Source organism: Lithobates pipiens, unplaced genomic scaffold, assembly GCF_037356315.1.
Source record: "Lithobates pipiens isolate NorthernLeopardFrog02 unplaced genomic scaffold, aLitPip1_a1.2 Scaffold_13, whole genome shotgun sequence".
In the NCBI taxonomy this organism is placed as follows: domain Eukaryota; kingdom Metazoa; phylum Chordata; class Amphibia; order Anura; family Ranidae; genus Lithobates; species Lithobates pipiens.
The window spans coordinates 141,913,043-141,933,831 of record NW_027507718.1 but is presented as its reverse complement, the minus strand read 5'-3'; the positions used below and the strand labels follow the sequence as shown (position 1 = coordinate 141,933,831).

Below are 20,789 nucleotides of genomic sequence, written 5' to 3'. Positions count from 1 at the left end.
CCATGACTATTTTAATGTAGTTCCTCAGTAAATATAGGAGGTTAGATTCTTGTAACCTCCAATTTACAGATCTCAACCTGCTTGAAATGTTTCCTACCAAGACACCACACATCCAATTTTGCCTCTCTGCTCTTATGTACTGACAGCACCCACCCCCCCTCCTCCCACGGCACTTGAGGTAGGGTTGCCACCTGTCTGGTATTGACCTGGACAGTCCGGGTTTAGACACCTGTGCCTGGGTTTCAGTCCACTTGATAACCGGGCCCCGGGTCGGGACAAGTGGCGGTGGAAAGTGGGAGGAGCCCCATGTGGAGCAATTTACTGGGGGAGGGGGGCACAGGTGAAATCCCTCACCATACAGAGATGACTGCAATATCCATTTCCTCCTCCTCTTCGAGTCCCATCTCCTCCATCCTCCTCCAGTCCCATCTCCTCCATTCCATGTCCTCCTCCTCCAGTTACATCTCCACTATCTCACATCCTCCTCCTCCAGTCCCATCTCCCCCATCCTGGGACTCCTGTTCTGTTGACAACTGTCTCCAAGGGCATTTCTCTCTCACTACCTGTTGTGTCTATGGGACCTCACAATGGGACACAGATGATAAAAAAAAAAAATGTGATTTTAACTCTTCCATCATTTTGCCAAAATGGAAAAAAAAAGTGCTTGCTATACAGTTGTGCTCATAAGTTTACATACCCTGGCAGAATTTATGATTTCTTGGCCATTTTTTAGAGAATATGAATGATAACACAAAAACATGCATGGGACATCTGCCAGGAAGCTGTGCATGGTACATTGTCATTCCAACATGGCAATGATCCAAAATAAAGGCCAAGTCAACATGTCATTGGCTACAGCAGAATAAAGTGAAGGTTCTGGAGTGGCCATCTCAGTCTCCTGACCTCAATATCATTGAGCCACTCTGGAGAGATCTCAAACGTGTAGTTCATGCAAGACAGGCCAAGAATTTACAGGAACTGGAGGCTGTTGCCAAGAGGGATGGGTAGCTTTACCATCTGAGAAGATAAAGAGCCTCATCCACAAATACCACAAAAGACTTCAAGCTGTCATTGATGTTAAAGGGGGCAATACATGGAAATAAGAACTGGGGTATGTAAACTTTTGATCAGGGTCATTTTAGTAGTTTCTGTTGTCATTATGATTTAATGATTTAATTTCAAAAGCACTTTTTCCCCCATTTTGGGCAAATTATGAAAGAGTTAAAACCCCATTTGTTTTTATCCCCATCTGTGTCCCACGGGCTGCAGGGAAAAACACAGACACTGTTGATGGGGGAATCTCTGCTGCGGAGCCATTGTATTCTCCCGGTGGGGGGCAGGAAAACCACCCCTGCCAGGAGAAAACAGTGATTAGTGCTAGTGGCTACAAGAGCTGTTAGTGATAATTGTATGTAAAATCTGACAGGCTGTTTGTACTCAAGTTAATCAATCAATCAACTTGGGTACATTCAGCCTGCCCATACATAGTTTGAATCTCGGCCAATCTCTGCTAAACAGACCGACATTCAAAGCATCTATGGCTGGCCTTATCTGCACTCTAGTTGCAATCTTCACAGGGGCCGATCCAGTTTTTCTAAACAGGGGATCTGTCCGTGGATCTCTTGGTGAGCTGAACGGGCAACTGACAGGTCTGTGTACACTCATGCTGTTTGTTTACACCCAAGTGCTCTCCAAACCAGCCAGACAGAGGGGAATGGAGGCCTTCCATCTTTTCTTTTTGCCAAATCAGATCAGATCAGGTTGGAGGTAGGCGGGTGTAAACGGACAGCTTTCCATTTAAATCTGCCATTCCATAAGGAGAATGGGTGGTCCGATCGGCTTGACCTCAAAAACGGACAGGAGGACCCGATGGGACCACTCATGTGAAAGGGGCCTGAAAAGTAATCTGCATGGATTGGTTTTCAGAGCATTGGCTAGTTTAGTGAACCTGGACTAATAACAGTCAGTATAATGCTACCCATATTGCTGTCCTTTTAACACGATGACATCAGCTGACACCTATGCTACACGTGTATTGTTACTTTCACCCTGCTAAAAGAACAGCAATAGGGCTGGCAATACAGTGATTGATATTTGCAGGGGCAGAGCACAGGCTGTGCACTGTACATGTCTTCTAGCAGCTTTGGGGAAACACTTTTTTTATATATAAAGTAAAAATATTTGAAATCTTTTATCTTATATCTTTTGAACTTATTTATTTTATTTATTGCTGGATGATTCCGCCAGGCCTGCGAAATAAGAAACTATATTGTTTCTTATATTATGGACCGTAAGTAGTCTTTACTGGTCATTGGCTGTGCTCTAAGCGAAACTATCAAACCATCCAATGGCTGGTGTCATAACGAATCACATGTGCAGCACCATAGCAGTTGAAGATTAAACAGAGGCAAAGATGGCAGCTTCCTTGGCTGAAAACAATAGGGGAGTTTACTTCCACTTTAACTGTTGGCTGTTACTTGCAGAGGCGGCTCTAGGCTTTGGGAGGCCTTAGGTAAAACTTAGAAATGAGGCCCCACTCACGCCCCTTAATGGTAAAAATACTAGAAATGAACTGGAGTATGGGTAAGGCAATCATTGGAGGTTCGGGAGTGGGGCTAACAATTTAGGTGTGCTGTAACTTGTAGTGTTCAGATCTACAGCTCACGGAACATTGGCATGATCAGCTAGGGGATTGTAAACCCTTGTTTTAAAAAAAAAAATAACAAACATATACTTACCTCCACTGTGCAGTCCGTTTTGAACAGAGTGGCCCCGAACATCCTCTTCTGGGGTCCCCCAATGGCGCTCACGGCTCCTCCCCACATTGGGAAATCACCTAGGAGAAGCACTCTCCCTGGGGGTTACCTTGCAGGCGTGCTCCCGTGTCCAGCATTTGCGTCCATAGACATAGAATGACAGACTCAGCCGTGCCCCCCCTGCATCATCGGATTTGATTGACAGCATCAGGAGCCAATGGCTGCTCTGCTATCATTCTATCCAGTCAACAGCTGAGAACCCCGGCCAGTGAGGTAGAACGCGCCTCCAGCGTGGGGACAAACGGGACTGGGAGGATGCTGAGTGACAGATGTTATTTCACACTAATGCATAGGATGCATTAAGGTGAAAAAAACATGAGGGTTTACAACCCTTTTAAATAATAGAGACAAATCTTAGAACTTACATATTTTATGTGAAACTTGTGATTTTTTTTCCACAGATGCTCAGTTCTGGGTTTAACTTGAGATAAGCAGTGTACGGGGGACAGCAGGGCAGAGCACAGGAGGTCAGGAGACAATACGGGGGGGGGGGGGGGGGCAGCAGGGCACATTATGGGGAACAATAGGGCACATTACATGGGGAACAGCAGGGCAGTTCATGGGGCACACAGCAGAACATGGGGCACACATCAGAACATTGGACACATCATGAGGCACACAGCAGCACATTGGGCACATAATGGGGCACAGAGCAGAACATGGGGCACATCATGGAGCACGCAGCAGAATATGGGGCACATGATGGGGCTAAAAGCAGAACATGGGGCACATCATGGGGCACACAGCAGAACATAGGGCACATAATGGGGCACACAGCAGAACACGGGGGACATCATGGGGCACACAGCAGAACATGGGGCACATCATGGGGCACACAGCAGAACATGGGCATATAATGGGGCACACAGCAGAACATTGGGCACATCATGGGTAAAGGGTATGGGGCACAGCAGGGCACAGGGTATGGGGCACAGCAGGGTACGGGCACAGCAGGGTGCAGGGTATTAGTAACATCAGGGTATGGGTCACAGGATGGCACATCAGAGTACGGACACAGGGTATGGGGCACTGGGAACAGCAGAGCACAGGGTATGGGGCACAGCAGGGCACAGGGTATGGGGCACATCAGGACAAGGGCACAGGGTATGGGGCACAGCAGAGCATGAGCACAGGGTATGGGGCACAGCAGGGCACAGAGTATGGGGCACATCAGGGTACTGGGCACAGCAGGGCACAGGGTATGGGGCACAGCAGGACACAACAGGGTACGGGCACAGCAGGGTGCAGGGTATGGGGCACATCAGGGAATGGGGCACAGCAGGGAACATCAGGGTTTGGGCACAGGGTATGGGGCACAGCAGGGTACGGGCCCAGCAGGGTGCGGGGTATTGGTCACATCCGGGTATGGGTCACAGCAAGGTATGGGCACATGGTATGTGGCACTGGGCACAGCAGAGCACATCAGGGTACTGGGCACAGGGTATGGGGCACATCAGGGTACTGGACATGGCAGGGCACAGGGTACAGGGCACATCAGGGTACTGGGCACATCAGGGTACTGGGCACAGGGTATGGTGCACATCAGAGAACTAGGCACAGCAGGGCACACTTTCCTTTCAGTTTCCTTTTAAATGCAGAATAGCGTGGGAAGCGGCTGTATTATAAGTCCTTACTGTCCTCTCTCATGTCGCGCTGCTCCCTGGCGGCCCATCCCCTCCTCTCTCATTGCATGCTTGTGACATCACCTGGGATGGATGAGAGGAGGGGAGGGGGCGCCGGGAAGCAGCGCGCCGTGAGAGAGGACAGTAAGGACTTAATACAGCTGATTCCCGCGCTACTCTGCATGTCGGCCGATACTCTATCTACCTATCTAGCTGTCTGTGATATGCATAGCACAAATTACACATCAAAACACATTCTATTCCTCCTGAGTATGGCGATAACTCATGTGTGAAACTTTTACACAGTGTGGCCACATACAGAGGCCCAACATGCAGGGAGCGCCATTAGACATTTTTGGAGCATGAATTACACATATCATTTCTTGACTACCTCGTGCACTTTTGAAGACCCTGGAGCAATAGGACAATGGAAACACCCAAAAAATGACCACATTTTGGAAAGAAAACAGCCCAATGTATAATCTATGAGTCATAATGAGTCTTTTGAACATGTCATTTTTTTCTACAAGTTTTTGGAAAATGCGTAAAGAAAATCAAAATGCATTTTTTTTTACACAATGTTTCTAACACATAGCATGTTCATACCAAAAATCACACCCCAAAATAGATTCTCCTACTCCTCCTGAGTACGGCGATACCACATGTGTGAGACTTTACTACACCGTGGCCACATATAGAGGCCCAACACGCAGGGAGCACCGTCAAGTGTTCTAGGGGCATAAGTTTCAAATCTAATTTGACTACCTATTACACTTTTGTGAGACACTGTAGTGGCATGGATGAGAACTGATCTGGCATGGATGAGCATGAATGGGGATAGATGAGCCATGTATGGGGATGGCTCAGTATGAATGAAATGACTGAGCATGAATGAGTATGGCTGAGTATGGCGGGATATGGCTGAGTACGGATGGGTATGGCTGAGTATGGCTGAGTATAGATGGGATGGCTGGGTATGGATGGTATGGCTGGGTACGGCTGGGTATGGCTGTGTATTGCTGGGTATTGTTGGGTATGGCTAGATACGGCTGGGTATGGCTAATTATGGATGGATGGATGAGTATTGCTGAGGATGGATGGATGAGTATGCTGAGTATGGATGGGTATGCTGAGTATGGATGGCTGAATATGGATGGCTGGATGAGTATGCTGAGTAAATATGGATGGGTATGCTGAGTATGGATGGCTGAGTATGCTGATTATGGATGGCTGAGCATGGATGGATGAGTATGCTGAGTATGGATGGGAAAGCATGGATGGATGATTATGCTGAGTATGAATGGATATGCTGAGTATGAATGGCTGAGTATGGAGGGCTGAGCATGGATGGATGAGTATGCTGAGTATGGATGAGTGAGCATGGATGAATGAGTATGCTCAGTATGGATTGATAAGTATGCCAAGTATGGATGGGTGAGCATGGATGGATGGATGAGTACACTGAGTATGGATGGATTGATGGCTGGAATGGGTACATATCAGTGTTGTGGGCACTACACATCCAGCCCACAGCAATGCTGCCATCGATCTTTCCCCTCTGCCCTTGCACTGTACCGATCTGTACAGAGAGGGGAGAGAGGAATTGGATGTGATGCCGGTTTGTTTACAAGTGATCGCAATCAGCGGCTATTTACTGTGATCCGGTAAATACAGTGGCATGATCTTTATACATAAATAGAAGAGATAATGGCAATTAAACATTGCATGTTTATAAAGTATGGCAGCTTTATATTTTTTTAACACATCATAAAATCCACAGTAATATTGGGGGGGTGCAAACTAACGCCAGCCCCCCGGACGGATGATTGCCACAAGCAACCCCCCCAGTGGGAGAGGAATGGCTGGCAGGAAGGTGGAGATTGTCACAAGCACCGGACTCCCCCTAGGCGTCGGCAGGGACTAACTACTTAGGAGGCAGTGGGAATGAAGAGACGGCCCATTCTCCTCTCTGTTCCCCTCTGGGCTGAACAGGAAGTGTCCTGACAAGATTGGCCAGTGTGTCTTGAGACACGATTGGGAGTCCTAAGACTCCCTGGCCAATCGGTTCTCGGGAGCTGCTTCCTGATTGGCCGGGAGGAGAATCAGGAAGACAATAGTGAATATTCATACACAAGCGTGTGTGCTTAGGGTGCAGTGCTCTGCGCCCACCCTTTTTTGAAGCCTATTAGCGCCTCAGGCTCTAATTACATGCTTCAACAAAAATTAAAAACCCCATTGCAAACAATGTTTCCAGTGCCCTGCAAGTAGATTAAGGGGCTGGAAGAATAGATGGAGGCGGAGCCCCTGCGCCCTGCATTGGGGGCCATCACTGCCCATAAGTGTAAGTTCTTTGCCGTGAGGTGCCATGTTGAACTTCCAGTGACCTGTATGAGAGAGTGAGAGCGATAAAACCAAATTCAACACACCTCCTTACCATTCACACCTGAGGCCTTGTAACACTAACAAATCACATGACACCGGAGAGGAAAAATGGCTAATTGGCCCCAATTTGGACATTTTCACTTAGGGGTGTACTCACTTTTGTTGCCAGCGGATTAGAAATTAATGGCTGTGTATTGACTTATTTTGAGGGGACAGCAAATTTACACTGTTATACAAGCTGTACACTCACTGCAAAGTGTAATTTCTTCAGTGTTGTCACGTGAAAAGGTATAATAAAATATTTACAAATATGTGAGGGATGTACTCACTTTTGTGAGTTATTATGGTCATTGGAAGACTTGCGTTATTGTAAGATGGAAGGGGCATTTTCTGAATATGGGGGGCATGTGCACAAGATCAGGAGTGGTTTGCGTTGTGCTATTGGTGTCAGTGGACACTGTAACAACCTCCATTATTGGTGTTAGTGATTACAGTAATAACCCCCAGCAGTGACCACAATAATAACCATCATATTGGTGGTCAGTGTCATTAGTATATACACCATTCTTTATTGGTAGTCAATGGCAATGCTGTTAACCCCCTCCCTGCGTTCTGTATTGATAGCCAATGGCAGCATTATACAAAACAACTGACTCCTTAGAGGCAGTGTTAATTAACTCCTTTGCCCCTGCCTTTTAGGTCAGTAACAATGTTAATTAACCCCCCCCCCCCCCACACACATACACACACGCACACACAGTGGCAATGTTTACCAACTTGCTAACCCACTCTTGCATGGTTCCACTATTTCTCCCTGAATGAATGATATCAGACATGCAGGCTGGGGCTATACTCAACCTGATAGTAATGTGGGTCCTTCCTAGTGCCAGTTGTGGACTGTTGTACGCATATCTGGCCCTATGTGCACTGCATGCACTGTACACATTATGGATAAGCCACTGGTGGATGGAATAGGGCACAATGTAATTTTTTTCATGTGTGCTCCTTTTTATGGGCTTCATACAGAGTTTTTGCCAGCCTAAACACCTGTAAACAATATCAAGCTTTCAAATAATTGCCTCTTTTTAGTTAACATACATCACATGACTCTAACTGCAAAAGTAAAATCCTGAATATAGTGAACATAAACAATACAACAAGCACCAAAGTGTCTTTGGCGTAAAAGATTAATGTGACCCAGTTGATGAGCAGCTGTCTTGGTAATATGTGGGTAGCTGGGTCACCTGTGTAAAAAAATCAAAGCTTTTATGTTTTATGATTAAATTAACATTGCAGCAGTTAAAATCAACACTTGAGCCATCTGTTTATATGTGGTCCAGCTGCATTACATGGCTCACCAGTCAGGAACTTGGAGAGGACTGCCTACACACAGCCTGATATTTACAAGTGATACGATCTGTGCATTACTTGCAATAATTAGCTGGTATAGGGAGTAACATCCAATTAATAAAAATGTTTAGTATCTATGCAATTGTTTAAGGTGTGAGCCCTTTTCTGTAGATAAAGGGATTGATCCATTCAAAAGTCATAAATATGGCAGCTTCGGGGTTTTTTTTTTTTTTCACTTTATTCACTCGGTGATCCTGCCAGTACCATCTGCTACTCCTGTTCTAGGATGACAAGGCTCATCCACTGTATTGTGTTTATGAAGGAGCAGGGTCGTCCTTAACGTGAGGCAAAAGGGGCAGCTGCCCTGGGCCCAGTCATTGTTGTGGGACTCAAAACAGCTGCTCCTTGATCCCGCAAATATTTTTCCAGGTGCAGATTGTGCAGCTGATCCCCCCGTTTGTTCTCCCAGCTGGTTAATTCAAACAGTTGGCTGTGTATGGATTCTTCTCCTTAACCCTTCATCTGTCAGCAGCAGGGGAAATGAAAAAAGCAGCGACAGTATCGGAGCAGCTTGCAGAGGAGGACACTGAGTTGCAGGCAATCAGTGAGCAGTATTAATGTGCATTAACATCTAGCAACCAATGAATGAGTGTTAATCATGTGCAGTAATCTCTAGCAATCAATGGGTGAACATTAATGATGTGCAGTGGCCTCTAGCAACCACTGGGTAAGCGTTAATGATCTGCAGTAACCTCTGGCAACCAATCGGTGAGCAGTAATGATGTGCAGTAAACACTAGCAACCAATCAGTGAGCTGCAATGGTGTGCAGTAATCTCTAGCAACCAATGGGTGAGCATTAATGATGTACAGTAACCTCTAGCAACCAATCAGTGAGCAGTTAGAATGTGCAGTAAGCTCTAGCAACCAATCAATGAGCAGTAACGATCTGCCGTAACCTCTAGCAGCCAGTGAGTGTGGACCAGCTCTTTATGTTTACATTAGTAAAGTTTTTTTAGATAAAGAGCCATACACATGGGTGAATATTGGCGGTGCGTGTGTACGGCAGTTGATCCAACAGAAGCTGGACTCTGTTATAGCCGCTAGCAATAATCACTGTGTTCACAATGTCACTGTGAACACAATGGCTCAGCGGGAGGGAATCACCTATCAGCACTGTCTGTGTTCATTGTTAGGGTTTATATACATTTTAAAGAGCAGCTTCAGTCTCCCCAAAACAATTAAATCAGCAGCTACAAATACTGTAGCTGCAGACTTTTAATATAAGGACACTTATTGGGCGGCACAGTGGTGTAGTGGTTAGCACTCTCACCTAGCAGTAAGAAGGGTCGCTGGTTCAAATCCCAACCACGACTCTACCTGCCTGGAGTTTGCATGTTCTCCCTGTGCTTGCATGGGTTTCCTCCGGGTACTCCGGTTTCCTCCCACAATCCAAAGACATGCAGGTAGGTTAATTGGCTTCTGTCCAAAATTGGCCCTAGTATATGAATGGGGACCTTGGATTGCGGGCTCCTTTAGGGTAGGGACTGATGTAAGTGTGCAATGTGCAGGGATAGGGGCAATTGTAGACACTTTCGCTCAGGTTGAACTGTATGGACTGGTGTCTTTATTCAACCTTACTAACTATGAAACTATGAAATTATCTGCCCCTAGGTTCAGCTCTGTCCTCACATGACCCAATGCTTCAATCGGCTTTTGGTCCAGGTGCCGGCATCTTGACTAAGGGAAACCGGCATAAGAGCCTTGCGGCTTCACAGCTGACTTTCAACTGTGCATGTGCAAGCCATGCTGAGCTTTGTGAATAGTTCTGCGGTCTTCTGGGACCTGTTATGTGTTATAAAGCTGCAAAGGAAGGTGGGGGGCAAACTTCTGCTCAGATTGCTGCGGTGATTTGACTAGAAGTTTGGGAGCAAGTACCTGTCAAAATCAGGTACCCACTCTTCTCCTTAAAAAAATGCCCAAATATAAAGGAGATGGAGGGGAAGAGAGCATCCTCCCTTTTTGGATGAAGTTCTGCTTTAAGCTAAAATCAAATAATCAGCTGCAGTTCTAACAAGCACAGAGTAAATGATGTCACAAAATGGTCTAGGGCAGCCAAGGGATACTCTACATTAGGGTCAGTGGAAAATTTCCTTTTTGCATTGGTGGTCAGCGTAGGTGGGAGATCAATTCTCCATCGCTCACTACTCAAGCAGCCCTCTTGCTAAGATTACTATGGATTCCTTGAGCAGTGAGCAATAGAGAATTGATCTTCCACCTACACTGACCACCAATGCAAGGAGGCAATTTACCACTGACTACAATATAAGGACTAACATCTACGCTGGCCACTAATTTTACGGAACATCATAATTAAAAAAAAAAATTTGTGATTATTATTAAATTACTTAAAATTATTTTGCCATAGACAGCAGGTGGGTATTGAAACAAGATTTGGTGTCAAATATGTTAGGTATTATTTATCATTTTATTCAAAATGTTGTGCAATTTACTGATCGTGCTAACGTACCATGAGCGGAAGGTGAAAATATTTTTAGCAGGGGTTCCCTGAGACCTTAAAATTAGGGCTGACAAATGCTGGTCTAGAGGGTTTGAGTGATTTGAGTTTTTTGATTGATCAGCTTGCTTACTGCCTAGAGATGGGTACATCTCTTAAAAAATAGTTGAAGTCTATCTGTTCATGCATTTGTTAAATCAGAATGAAATTACATTTTTGTTCTAGGGTTCCCTACCCCTGGATTAGATTCACTTTAAAGTAAAACCTAACTTTAATTTATGTTTTATTGTTTGTTTATTTTTTTCCTGTTTTTTTTAAGAAGCATCTTAAACAAGTGGATCGCACAAGTCTTGTCAATCCTTTCTGCAGCAAATTATTTCCCTAATAATGTGTGTTGCTGTGTGTACTCTCATGATCCCACATGTGATCAGGCAAGTGTATCTGATGAGTTTGTATTGTGGGCCACTAATGCTTTATGGTTAATATAGTTAATCTATAGTAAAGTAAAAAGTGTCAAAATGTAAAAAAAAAAGAAAACCCATATATGTTTAAAAAAAGCTGAAGGTTATTTCAAGACGCTTAAGGATGGATACCTTTATGTTTGTAATTTTGTCAATATTTTAAATGATAAGTGATTGAGCTCCAATGATTAGGATGCCTTTGTTTTTACTCAGGACTGTGAGGAAACATTAACACTAATGAGCTATGTGTTCCTTCTTAACGTTCTCAGTCCTCATTTTTCTTACAAGCAAACCCAAATATCATTATAACTAATTAGATAGCAGTCCAGTAGGCTTTAATAACATTTGCTTGCCCCTCCCAAATACACACAACTGATAAATCAAGATTGGTTGGACTAAGACATGTTTTATATAATATACATAGTAACAAACACATTATACAGAGATGTTATATATATATATATATATATATATATATATATACACACATACACGCCGATATTAAAAATTTACTATTTTTATCTTGCAACAATGATAACAATGATAGGAATCAAATGTCCATGGGCTTTTAACAATTATGGACCAAAAAATATCTGCCAAACAGATTGACCTTTACCTGATTATTTCAAGGAAACTATGGCAGTCATTATTGCCCGTGATTGGCTGGAGTATGGTAAACTGACTGCTCAATAAACATATGAAAAAATAGACAGTAGACCAAAGATAAATGACATTGGGGAAGGAGTTTGAGATCTGAGCTGCGAAACAGAGGGTTAAAAGCAAATGATTGTGAGTACTAAGTGCAGGCAAATGATTACATAGAATACTTAATGCTATGGCGATGCTGGTCTACAGTTAAGTTGTAAAGTGACAGTCACATTTTATAAGGGTATAGTAAAACTGTAAAACTGTATAAGAGTTTCAGAGAAATGATGAATGGACTGAGATTTTGTTACATTTCCATGTATTTCATGAGGTTATTTATTTAGAAGAGGTTATGTCCTTTTCAGGCTTTTCCTAATACTTCGAAACTAATTGGTTTTGATGAATTACCTTAGTGGTTAGTGGAACAATTTGCTCCTGCTCCAGAATACTGAGAAATGGGATCTCCAAAAAACTGGACAAGAATTCCAATTGTAGTAGCTCCTCCTGTGACTGAGGGAATGCCAGCACTGCAGCCACCCCTTGTGCCACCAATACCTGGCACAACCATCTTGCCAACGAAGCAGGGTCCCTTTCCTTGGGGGCTCCGGAAACCACCTCCAGACTCAGGTTGTAGGGAAGCAAACTGCTGCGGCTAATCCGGGAAAGAACATTCTGGATTCTTGTTTGAGAGTGTCCAGCCAGGGGTAAGAGGGCACCGAGTCGGACTGTGTTCCCAATACGGGCAAGAATACGACATGGCTGTGGGTGGCCATAACAAGGTACCAAGCTGCAAAAAACACCAAGGTATAAACAGAACCAGTGTAGAATATCCATTAGGTAAAGCCAAAGAGGGAGGGGAGGTTGACACAAGGTAGTGAAGCGTGTGACAGTGGAAGAACAGTGGAAGATAAGTAAGACGGGACAGTGGAAGGTAGGACAGAAAATGAAAGAAGCAGATGGGAAAGAGAGGGAGGGTAAAGTGCATGAGAGGGGGGACACTGGAGATGAATAAGAAAATAGCCGATAGCCACATCAATAGGTAAGATGATGAAATGTGTGAAAAACAAAGCAGTGCAGGGTTTCTAAATCAAGAGATGGAAAAGAAATACAGGAATAGAGGGAAAGCAGTGTCTCCAGGAGGATCTAGACTGGATGCTGAGTTGAGATCTGCTCTGCCACTGTTTGCTGGAGTCTGGTAATTCTGACAGAACAGAGCGAGAGAGGGGAGGGAGAGAGACCAGGAGGGAGAGAGGGACCAGAGGAGAGGTCAAAAATATTGATGAACAAGAGAAGGAAAGCAGGCAGAAGACAGCAAGATAAGAAATGCTAAGGGGGTGACTGTAAATCAGAAAGAAATACAAGAAACACAAAGAATAAACATCAGTCGTGGAAAGTCAGTGAAATTCAAGCGATAAGAGCAAGGCAAATAAGGGAATGTCAAGCAATATGCTGAAGGAAGATGGGAGGTTAACATAAAGGGTAAAAAAAAGGCATTAAGCGAACAGTGAGGTGGGAAAAGTTATGACCTAATTAACACAATTTCTGATGATAGTATGGGTCAGTCAACAGAAATATGGTCCCCTTGGCTCTGTCAGCTATCGGAGACTGTCTGGGACAGTGAGCACAAGGCAAGGGCATACAGAGAAATGGGACTAATAAGCGTTATTAGCGTGACCATTAGTTGGGCACTTATGATTTCTCATTTAGCATAACGGAAACCACGGCTTTTTTATTAGACATCTTAAACAGCAAGAAGATATAATAGACGAGGGCAAAAATTAGGACAAAGATTCAGGGAAGGCAAACCAGCACACAATATTATTCAACAAAATTAACAAAGTGGTAAGACGGCAAAGCTTTGAGGATATAGACTGCAGTAATTTCTTGGACACATGATGTCATGTGTGATAATCCCGGTTGCAATTTTTGTAACACTTTAAATCAAATCAGGTTCCTCATTTCACTTGTGTGGCTTCAGGAGTTACAAAGCACCCTGGTGTAACAAAAGGGCTATCTGGGGTCATCAAATGTTTGTCTGTTGCTCTGTACTGGACTGTATTTGGACTGAATCCAGATAAAAGCAGTAGTACAGAAGAAATGCTGCCAATATGTGATGGAAGAGATGATGCTTTGCCAAAGGGAAAAAGAGGATAGAGACAGAGACTCCTTGGCTAGAAAGGTAAAATTATAGTGCTGAAGGGGAAGTCATATATAAGAAAAAGCAAGTCACTGAAATTAAATGAGCACTGAAGATAGATGGAAATGAGAGAAAGACTCAGACTGCATACAGGAGAATGTGAGCAACAGGAGGGTGATGGCAACTCTGTGCTCGAGATAAATGTTACAGCTTAGTGCAGCAGTGACCAAGCTGTATATAGCAGACACGTTTCTGGTCATTTTCCAGGCTGATTGTGGCTGGAACTATTTAAAAGGCAGTGAAACGGTAATGTGTTTGTGACAGGAATACGCTAAATCTTTTCCCAAAAAGAGGTGTTTTTAATGTTTTTTTTCTATATTTACAGAAAATAACTGATCTGCAGCCATTTTAAGAAATCCAGTAATGTAAATACAAATCTGAATTTTGACATCCCCACTTTGTAATTTAGATTAGATTCAGGAACAAAGCTGATTGGGAACTAACGCATTTATCGGCAGACAGCGAGGGAGACATGGTAAATATGTACAAAGCAGGAATTGCATTTGTCTTACAAAGTGACAGAATGCTACTTACTGCCTGATAATAAACCAGTGCTAGGGCATTTGTATGCAGGGAGGGAGTCATTCTCTTGCTCGTGTAGATGTCACAGACTGAGGAAGCCCCTTTGCTGCGTATGTGACCAACACCCTAATGAAACATTCTCTGTTCATTTGTGTCATTTTGGGTGAAGCATTTTCGCTATGGGGGTTCAGGACAAGCAAGCTTCAGACATATATTGTGGATGTGCCAGTGATCATTGATAACACAGTAGATTTATTAAAGCGCAACATATAAATATAACTCACGGATCTTACGACTCAGCTTGAAAAAACAATTTACATACAAATATAAACACAATGATAAAATCACATTGGTTTGCTTGGGAATAAAAATTGCTCTGACATCTAGATTATGTCTAGTGAATAATCTACAGAAAGTTAAAAAATAATGTGTTAGTATTTGGCCAATTAAGGAAATGTGAATTTATCATGTGTAAGAATGTGTGGTTGAGACATAACTCTTTGAAAAGAGTTGGAAATTTGGAGCACCAATAGTTGAAGTTTGCAACAATCAATTTGGGAAGACTATTTGCACCCTAGGTGCCGGGTCTGCACCTACAAGCCATTGTTTAAGTGGAACTCCACAGTGTGATACTTTCTAAACTCCTTTCAGTAGAAAGCCCGGGACACTGTAATCTTGTTTTCTCACTCACAGTATTGCATAGCATTAGGATAGGTGTGCTGAACATGTCCCGCTCTTCACCAGCTGACCACCTCTCCCCTTGACACCACGTCCTGTTCACATGTAATAAGTTTCACTGTTGTTACTCACAGGCCAGACTTACAGGCCACCCTTGTGCCGCAGCACAATATACACAAAATGGGACTGTTCAAAACCCCTCCAATTGACACAGATACATGAGATTATATGTTAAAAATTCAATACAATTTTTTTTTTTCATCCAATAAAAAAAAATGTTCAATAAAAACATATACTATACATTCATGGACATTAATACTATCAATCACCATCCGCTAGAGGGATGAGAATTGCATAGCATGGTAGTCTTTGCCAAGATCAGGGACTTAGGTTGTTGCATTTTGTGGAGATATCCACTTCCTCAGGACCTCCTATCGTGCATACAGGTACAGATGAGCATTAATGTAATTGTAATTAATGTAATTTGATTTGATTTGTAATTGAATTGATGAAAATACACATATAAATTGAATATTAACATATATACATAACATATATCATCAAAAACCAATCTCTGAAATGAGAACTGTTATCACCAAGGAGGAAGGGGAGAGGGAGGGAATAGGTGAAGGAGGAGAGGGAATGGGTTAAATATAGACCATAATATCTAGAAATATGATAAAACAATAGTAGAAGATGTTAGCGCTATAAATCAAACTTGTAAAATTCATCATAGAAATTAATAGATATACATATTATGTAATACAAACCTAAAAAAGTCCAAATGTGACAATCCCAAAACCATAAATAAATGTATTCTTCTGGTTTGAGAATTCTTCAAAAAAAAAAAAAAACCTTCACCATGAGAGCTCAAGAGGTAGATGGCAAATCACCAGAGGTGAATAAGCCAGTGAGATCCTGGATACAACATCTCTCTACTGTGGGACCCCCTCCGTAAGAAACCGAGGGTATGGATATGGATTCCACCAAGGACACAAAATAGAGCTCTTATGGTGTAGCAGGTTTTATTAAAAATTGGTTTTAAAAAAATGACAAATTTTGCACTCATATGTGACTGTGCCAATCCCGGCACCAAAGTGTCTACATCATGATTGGCACAGAGACATGTGAGTGCAAAATTTGTCATTTTTTAAACCAATTTTTGCTATCTACCTTCATAGTGAAGGTTTTATTTGAAGAATTCTCAAACCAGAAGAATCCATTTATTTATGGTGTTCAGATTGTCACATTTGGACTTTAAGTTTGCGTTACATATGATGTATATCTATTGATTTCTATGATGAATTTTACAAGTTTGATTTATAGGGCCAATACCTGTACTATTGTATTATCATCTTTTTAGTTATACTTTTTTTATTTTCAAATATAATTTTTATTGAAACTCGCAACGGGTGAAAGCAGGCCATTACATCCACTTTGCGAAGGCATTGAAAACATCAGACTTATGCCGCGTACACACGATCAGGCTAATTTAATAAGGGGCCCCCAGATCCCAGACCCCACCCTATGTGAATGAGTATGGGCTACGATGTACCCCTACCCATTCACCTGAGGGAAATCGTGTTAATAAAAAAAACACAACACAGGTTTTTAAAGTAGTTTATCAGACAGCTTTCTTCTTCATCATCACCGCCATCCGGGGGACTTCTTCTGACTTCGGAGGTCTTGTCCCGCTCTTCGTTTCTTCTGCCGGGCCTCCGTTATTTTCTTCCAGCTCTTTTACTAGCCTTGGCCCGGTCTTCTGTCGAAGAGCTGATCTAATAAACTACTTTAAAAACCTGTGCTGTGATTTTTTTATTAACACTTTTTCCCTCAGGTGAATGGGTAGGGGTACATAGTACCCCATACTCATTCACATAGGGTGGGGGGGCTGGGATCTGGGGGCCCCCTTATTTTTTGTATAGACCAATGATTTTAATGAAAATCTGAGGATATGCTGTATCTGGGGAGGTGTAAGTGTACGCTCCCGTTCTTTCTCTCATTTGTTCAAGAACGGTAAGTGTGGTTGTTCGGCTAGGCAGTTCAAGAAAATTGATGTTTTGGATAGAACTTGTCTGAGGGTGCCCTTGTTGGAACAGTATTCTTCAAAGATCGTCAAAGGGTGACTAAATCCCTGCAGGTTAGATAAAGTATTGAGAAAGTGTCTTAAAGGAAAAATTTTAAAGGGGCTTGTGTCGCTCATCAACACTTCTATGGAAGGCCACCGTCCTTCCATTAAGAAATGGGATGCCTATTTGGTATAGGGTCTGGAACGTATGGGGGTCAAGACCAGGGGAGAACCGCGGCTTTCCTATAATAGGGAGCAGTGGGGAATCTGGAGAGGAAAGACAGTTTTGCATACTGACCCGTGAGCGCATGCAAAGTGTCGTATACCCACTATTGGGGGTGACTTCAGCGAAGGCGTTAAGTAGTCGTAGCATTATAAAGCCTCCGTTAATGGAATGTCAGTTTGAGACTGTTCCAATTGTACCAATAGCTTAGAGCAGTGGTGACGACACCAATCAATAATTCTACCAAGGTGAGTTGCCTGGTAGTATTTCCAAATAAAAGAAAAAATATGTGTAGCGCTTCAATATTACTGAATATAATCAACATAAAATAATTAATGTGTAGTCAACATAAATTGTAGAGTGATACAAAAATTCATATAGTTAATAATTTGAGAAAAAGAGTCCATAGGATGGGCACCAGTTTCACAATGGAGCTGATATAGAGATGACTGGACCGTCATAAAACAAAACAGGTCACTGGGCAAGTATATTCATGTAGGCCAGCTTGTCTGTAAACGTCAAAAGAAAGTAGATAAATACTTCTTACCAGCTCTGTTGGACTCACAAAGTCATATGACAATTGAGTCTGAAAAGGCTTGAGGTCTCACTCTGGGACCAGAGAGTATATGGAAGGAGGTCCGTTGGACTGGTGGAGGAACTTCAAACAGCAGTGTACTCAATGGCGTGTTTCGCAAACTGGAACATCGAGGTAGTTTGGAATCCAGCTCAGACACGGTCCAATACTCCAATCGCCCCAAATGGGGAGAGAAATGTTTGAGGGTTTAAACCACACAGAAGGGAGAAAAGAAAAAAGAGCTCCACATGGTGCGGGTCAAATGATATAAAATACGGATTTATTGAAGTCAAAAAGTTATAAATGACTTGGTGATCACAGAAATAAAATGAAGTAAAGTTAAAAGCAATGTAGGGTGCCAACAGCTAGCCCGACGCGTTTCGACATAAAAGTCTTCGACAGGGGCATGTTGGAACCCACCACATTGCTAACAAATATATAAGGGGTCAGAGACAGTTCCGCCTACAAAGGGGCGGGGACTCCTGTTACAGACCGCCTTTCACAAAACAATGAACAATTTAGATCAGGTCAAGAAAAAAATGTTCAAACGCAGTAATCAAGTACACATATCATCTAATATAACCCTTCTATTCACATAAGCAGTTAGTTTAGATTTAGTGATGGTGAAGGATAGATCATATAACATACATACCAAGTGAATCAGTTGCATATATTGATCTAAAACTCTTCCAAAGGTGTCTGATATAATCACAGGGCATATGCAAACAAACATCTAACACTAATGTAAAGTTATTAGCCATACAACATTACCTCAATATAAATTATGTTATACCATCATCTAAGAGGACTGATTCACATTTATATTGTATCACCGAAGTGGCTGAGGGAATCAAGAAAAGGTATCTCATGATGATCCGTCGTTGTATAAGCTAGATGTTTCTAGCTTGTTTGTTAGCGTTGTGCAGACGAGGATTGTGTATTGGTAACTATGGTAACTAGTATTACGTATTGTTTCATGGGTCAGAAATTCCGATCAGGTGACCGGAAAGTGTCATAGCGTGCAGTGTGGCAAAGAAACCTCCACCAATCACTCGATATACATGTCACATGACAGGATGTGGGAGTGATTGTGGAGGGCAGCCGTCCGCAAAAAAGGGCGTATACTTGTGAACGTCAGCTGGTCCTTTACCATGTAGGCGTATGAGAGCGGGGAAGGGCGTCTAAAATTGGCGCCATTTACCCTAATGTACGTCAGACGCCACGGGGCATGATGGGCGGAAAGGGCGTCTAAAATTGGCGCCATTTACCCTAATATACGTCAGACGCCGCGGGACATAGCGGGCGGCGCCGTAACGAGTCTCAGCGTTCAAATGTGTGACGACATTACGCATGCGTCATGACTTGTGACGCAACTACGTCACTTTGTGCGCCGAGGTGTACAAAGAATCCCAAACATCCGGGACAAGCGAAAAAAATATTTATACAGAGGGCGCAGTTACGTCAGGCCGAACCAAATGACGGGTCACAACGTAGCCATAGCAACTAAAAGAACATCCTGCATTTTAAAAGGCAGAGTATAGTAAAGTGGAAAATTAAAGAAAAAACAAAAAAGGGAACTTAAACTTCTTATCAAGATTAGCATGGAGCACTAATGATGGAAGAAAAAACATGAAACAGGTTTAAAAAATATATAGATTTAAAATTTATATAATGGGTCTGATACTGTGCGTTTGAATACGCACCACTTAGTAAGACAGACCCTCGGGTATCTCAGTCCCTAAGTTAGATTTGGAATGTAATTAATGTAATATATACACAGATCATACCGAATAATTAAGAGAGACAGATGAAAATATATGTTTTTCACAGAGGGTATATACCCCCAATCACATAAGGTTAAGGAAATGCGATGTAATCGCACGAGGTTACAATAAAGGGTGAAGAAAAATGGGAAACATGTGAAAAAATAAGTGAATCGAAATATGAGAGATTACAAATTATATCTATAAGATTGGGTGACGTGGAAATAGGGTACAGACCAAAGATTGTGGATTGTGTACCATGGAGGTAGAATGTTACATGAATTATTATGTAAACATACTAGAAATCCATGGAAAAGGTGAAAGGTGAAAAAATATTTTTTGAAAAAATATTTAGTAATACAGTGTGACAACTGACTAAATTAAGCTTGATTGATGAAGCTATTGATGTCCCAATCTGTGTTCATGCCAAAGGGGGAGTAGCACCTCAATTCATAAATCCAAAAAGTCTCGAGGCGCGACACCCCCCTCAGGCATGAATCTCCCCTCCAGTTCGGGACAAATTTATCAATAATTTGAAAGCGTGTGCCCGTAGGGTCTCTATTGTGTTTCTCGAGATAGTGTCTCGGGACCGTGTGTTTATCACAGCCTTTTTTAATTTTGCTGAGATGTTCGTTGACTCTGATGGAAAAGTTACGAATGGTACGGCCAACATATTGTTGGTTACAAGGACATGTGATCAAGTAAACAATATACCTGGTAGTGCAAGTGGTAAAGTGTTTCATAAGGTACCTGCGTGAAGTGGCTGTGGATGTGAAAGAATCACTTTTCCTTTTACCCAACGTGTTATGTATACAGACGTTGCATTTTTTACAGGGGAAGTATCCTTTACTCTGTGGGAAAAATTGTATTGGTTTGGGAATGTCTATTACGTTGGGGGAGATGTCATTTTGTATTGATCGAGCTCCTCTGTAAATAGTTCCAGGTTTCTCTGGAATTATTCCCCCTAGGACT

General features: G+C 42.7%; 1 protein-coding gene across 1 annotated transcript in view; it reads right to left on the bottom strand.

Moving 5' to 3' along the window:
- GRIN3B (glutamate ionotropic receptor NMDA type subunit 3B) overlaps positions 1–12,938 on the bottom strand; it is a 244,456-nt gene extending 231,518 nt beyond the window's left edge. Inside the window, exon 1 of the mRNA XM_077475656.1 lies at positions 12,201–12,938. Coding sequence (XP_077331782.1) covers positions 12,201–12,626 — 426 coding nt within the window. The 5' untranslated portion in view covers positions 12,627–12,938. The remainder of the gene's footprint in view (positions 1–12,200) is intronic.
- Between the last annotated feature and the right edge of the window lie 7,851 nt (positions 12,939–20,789).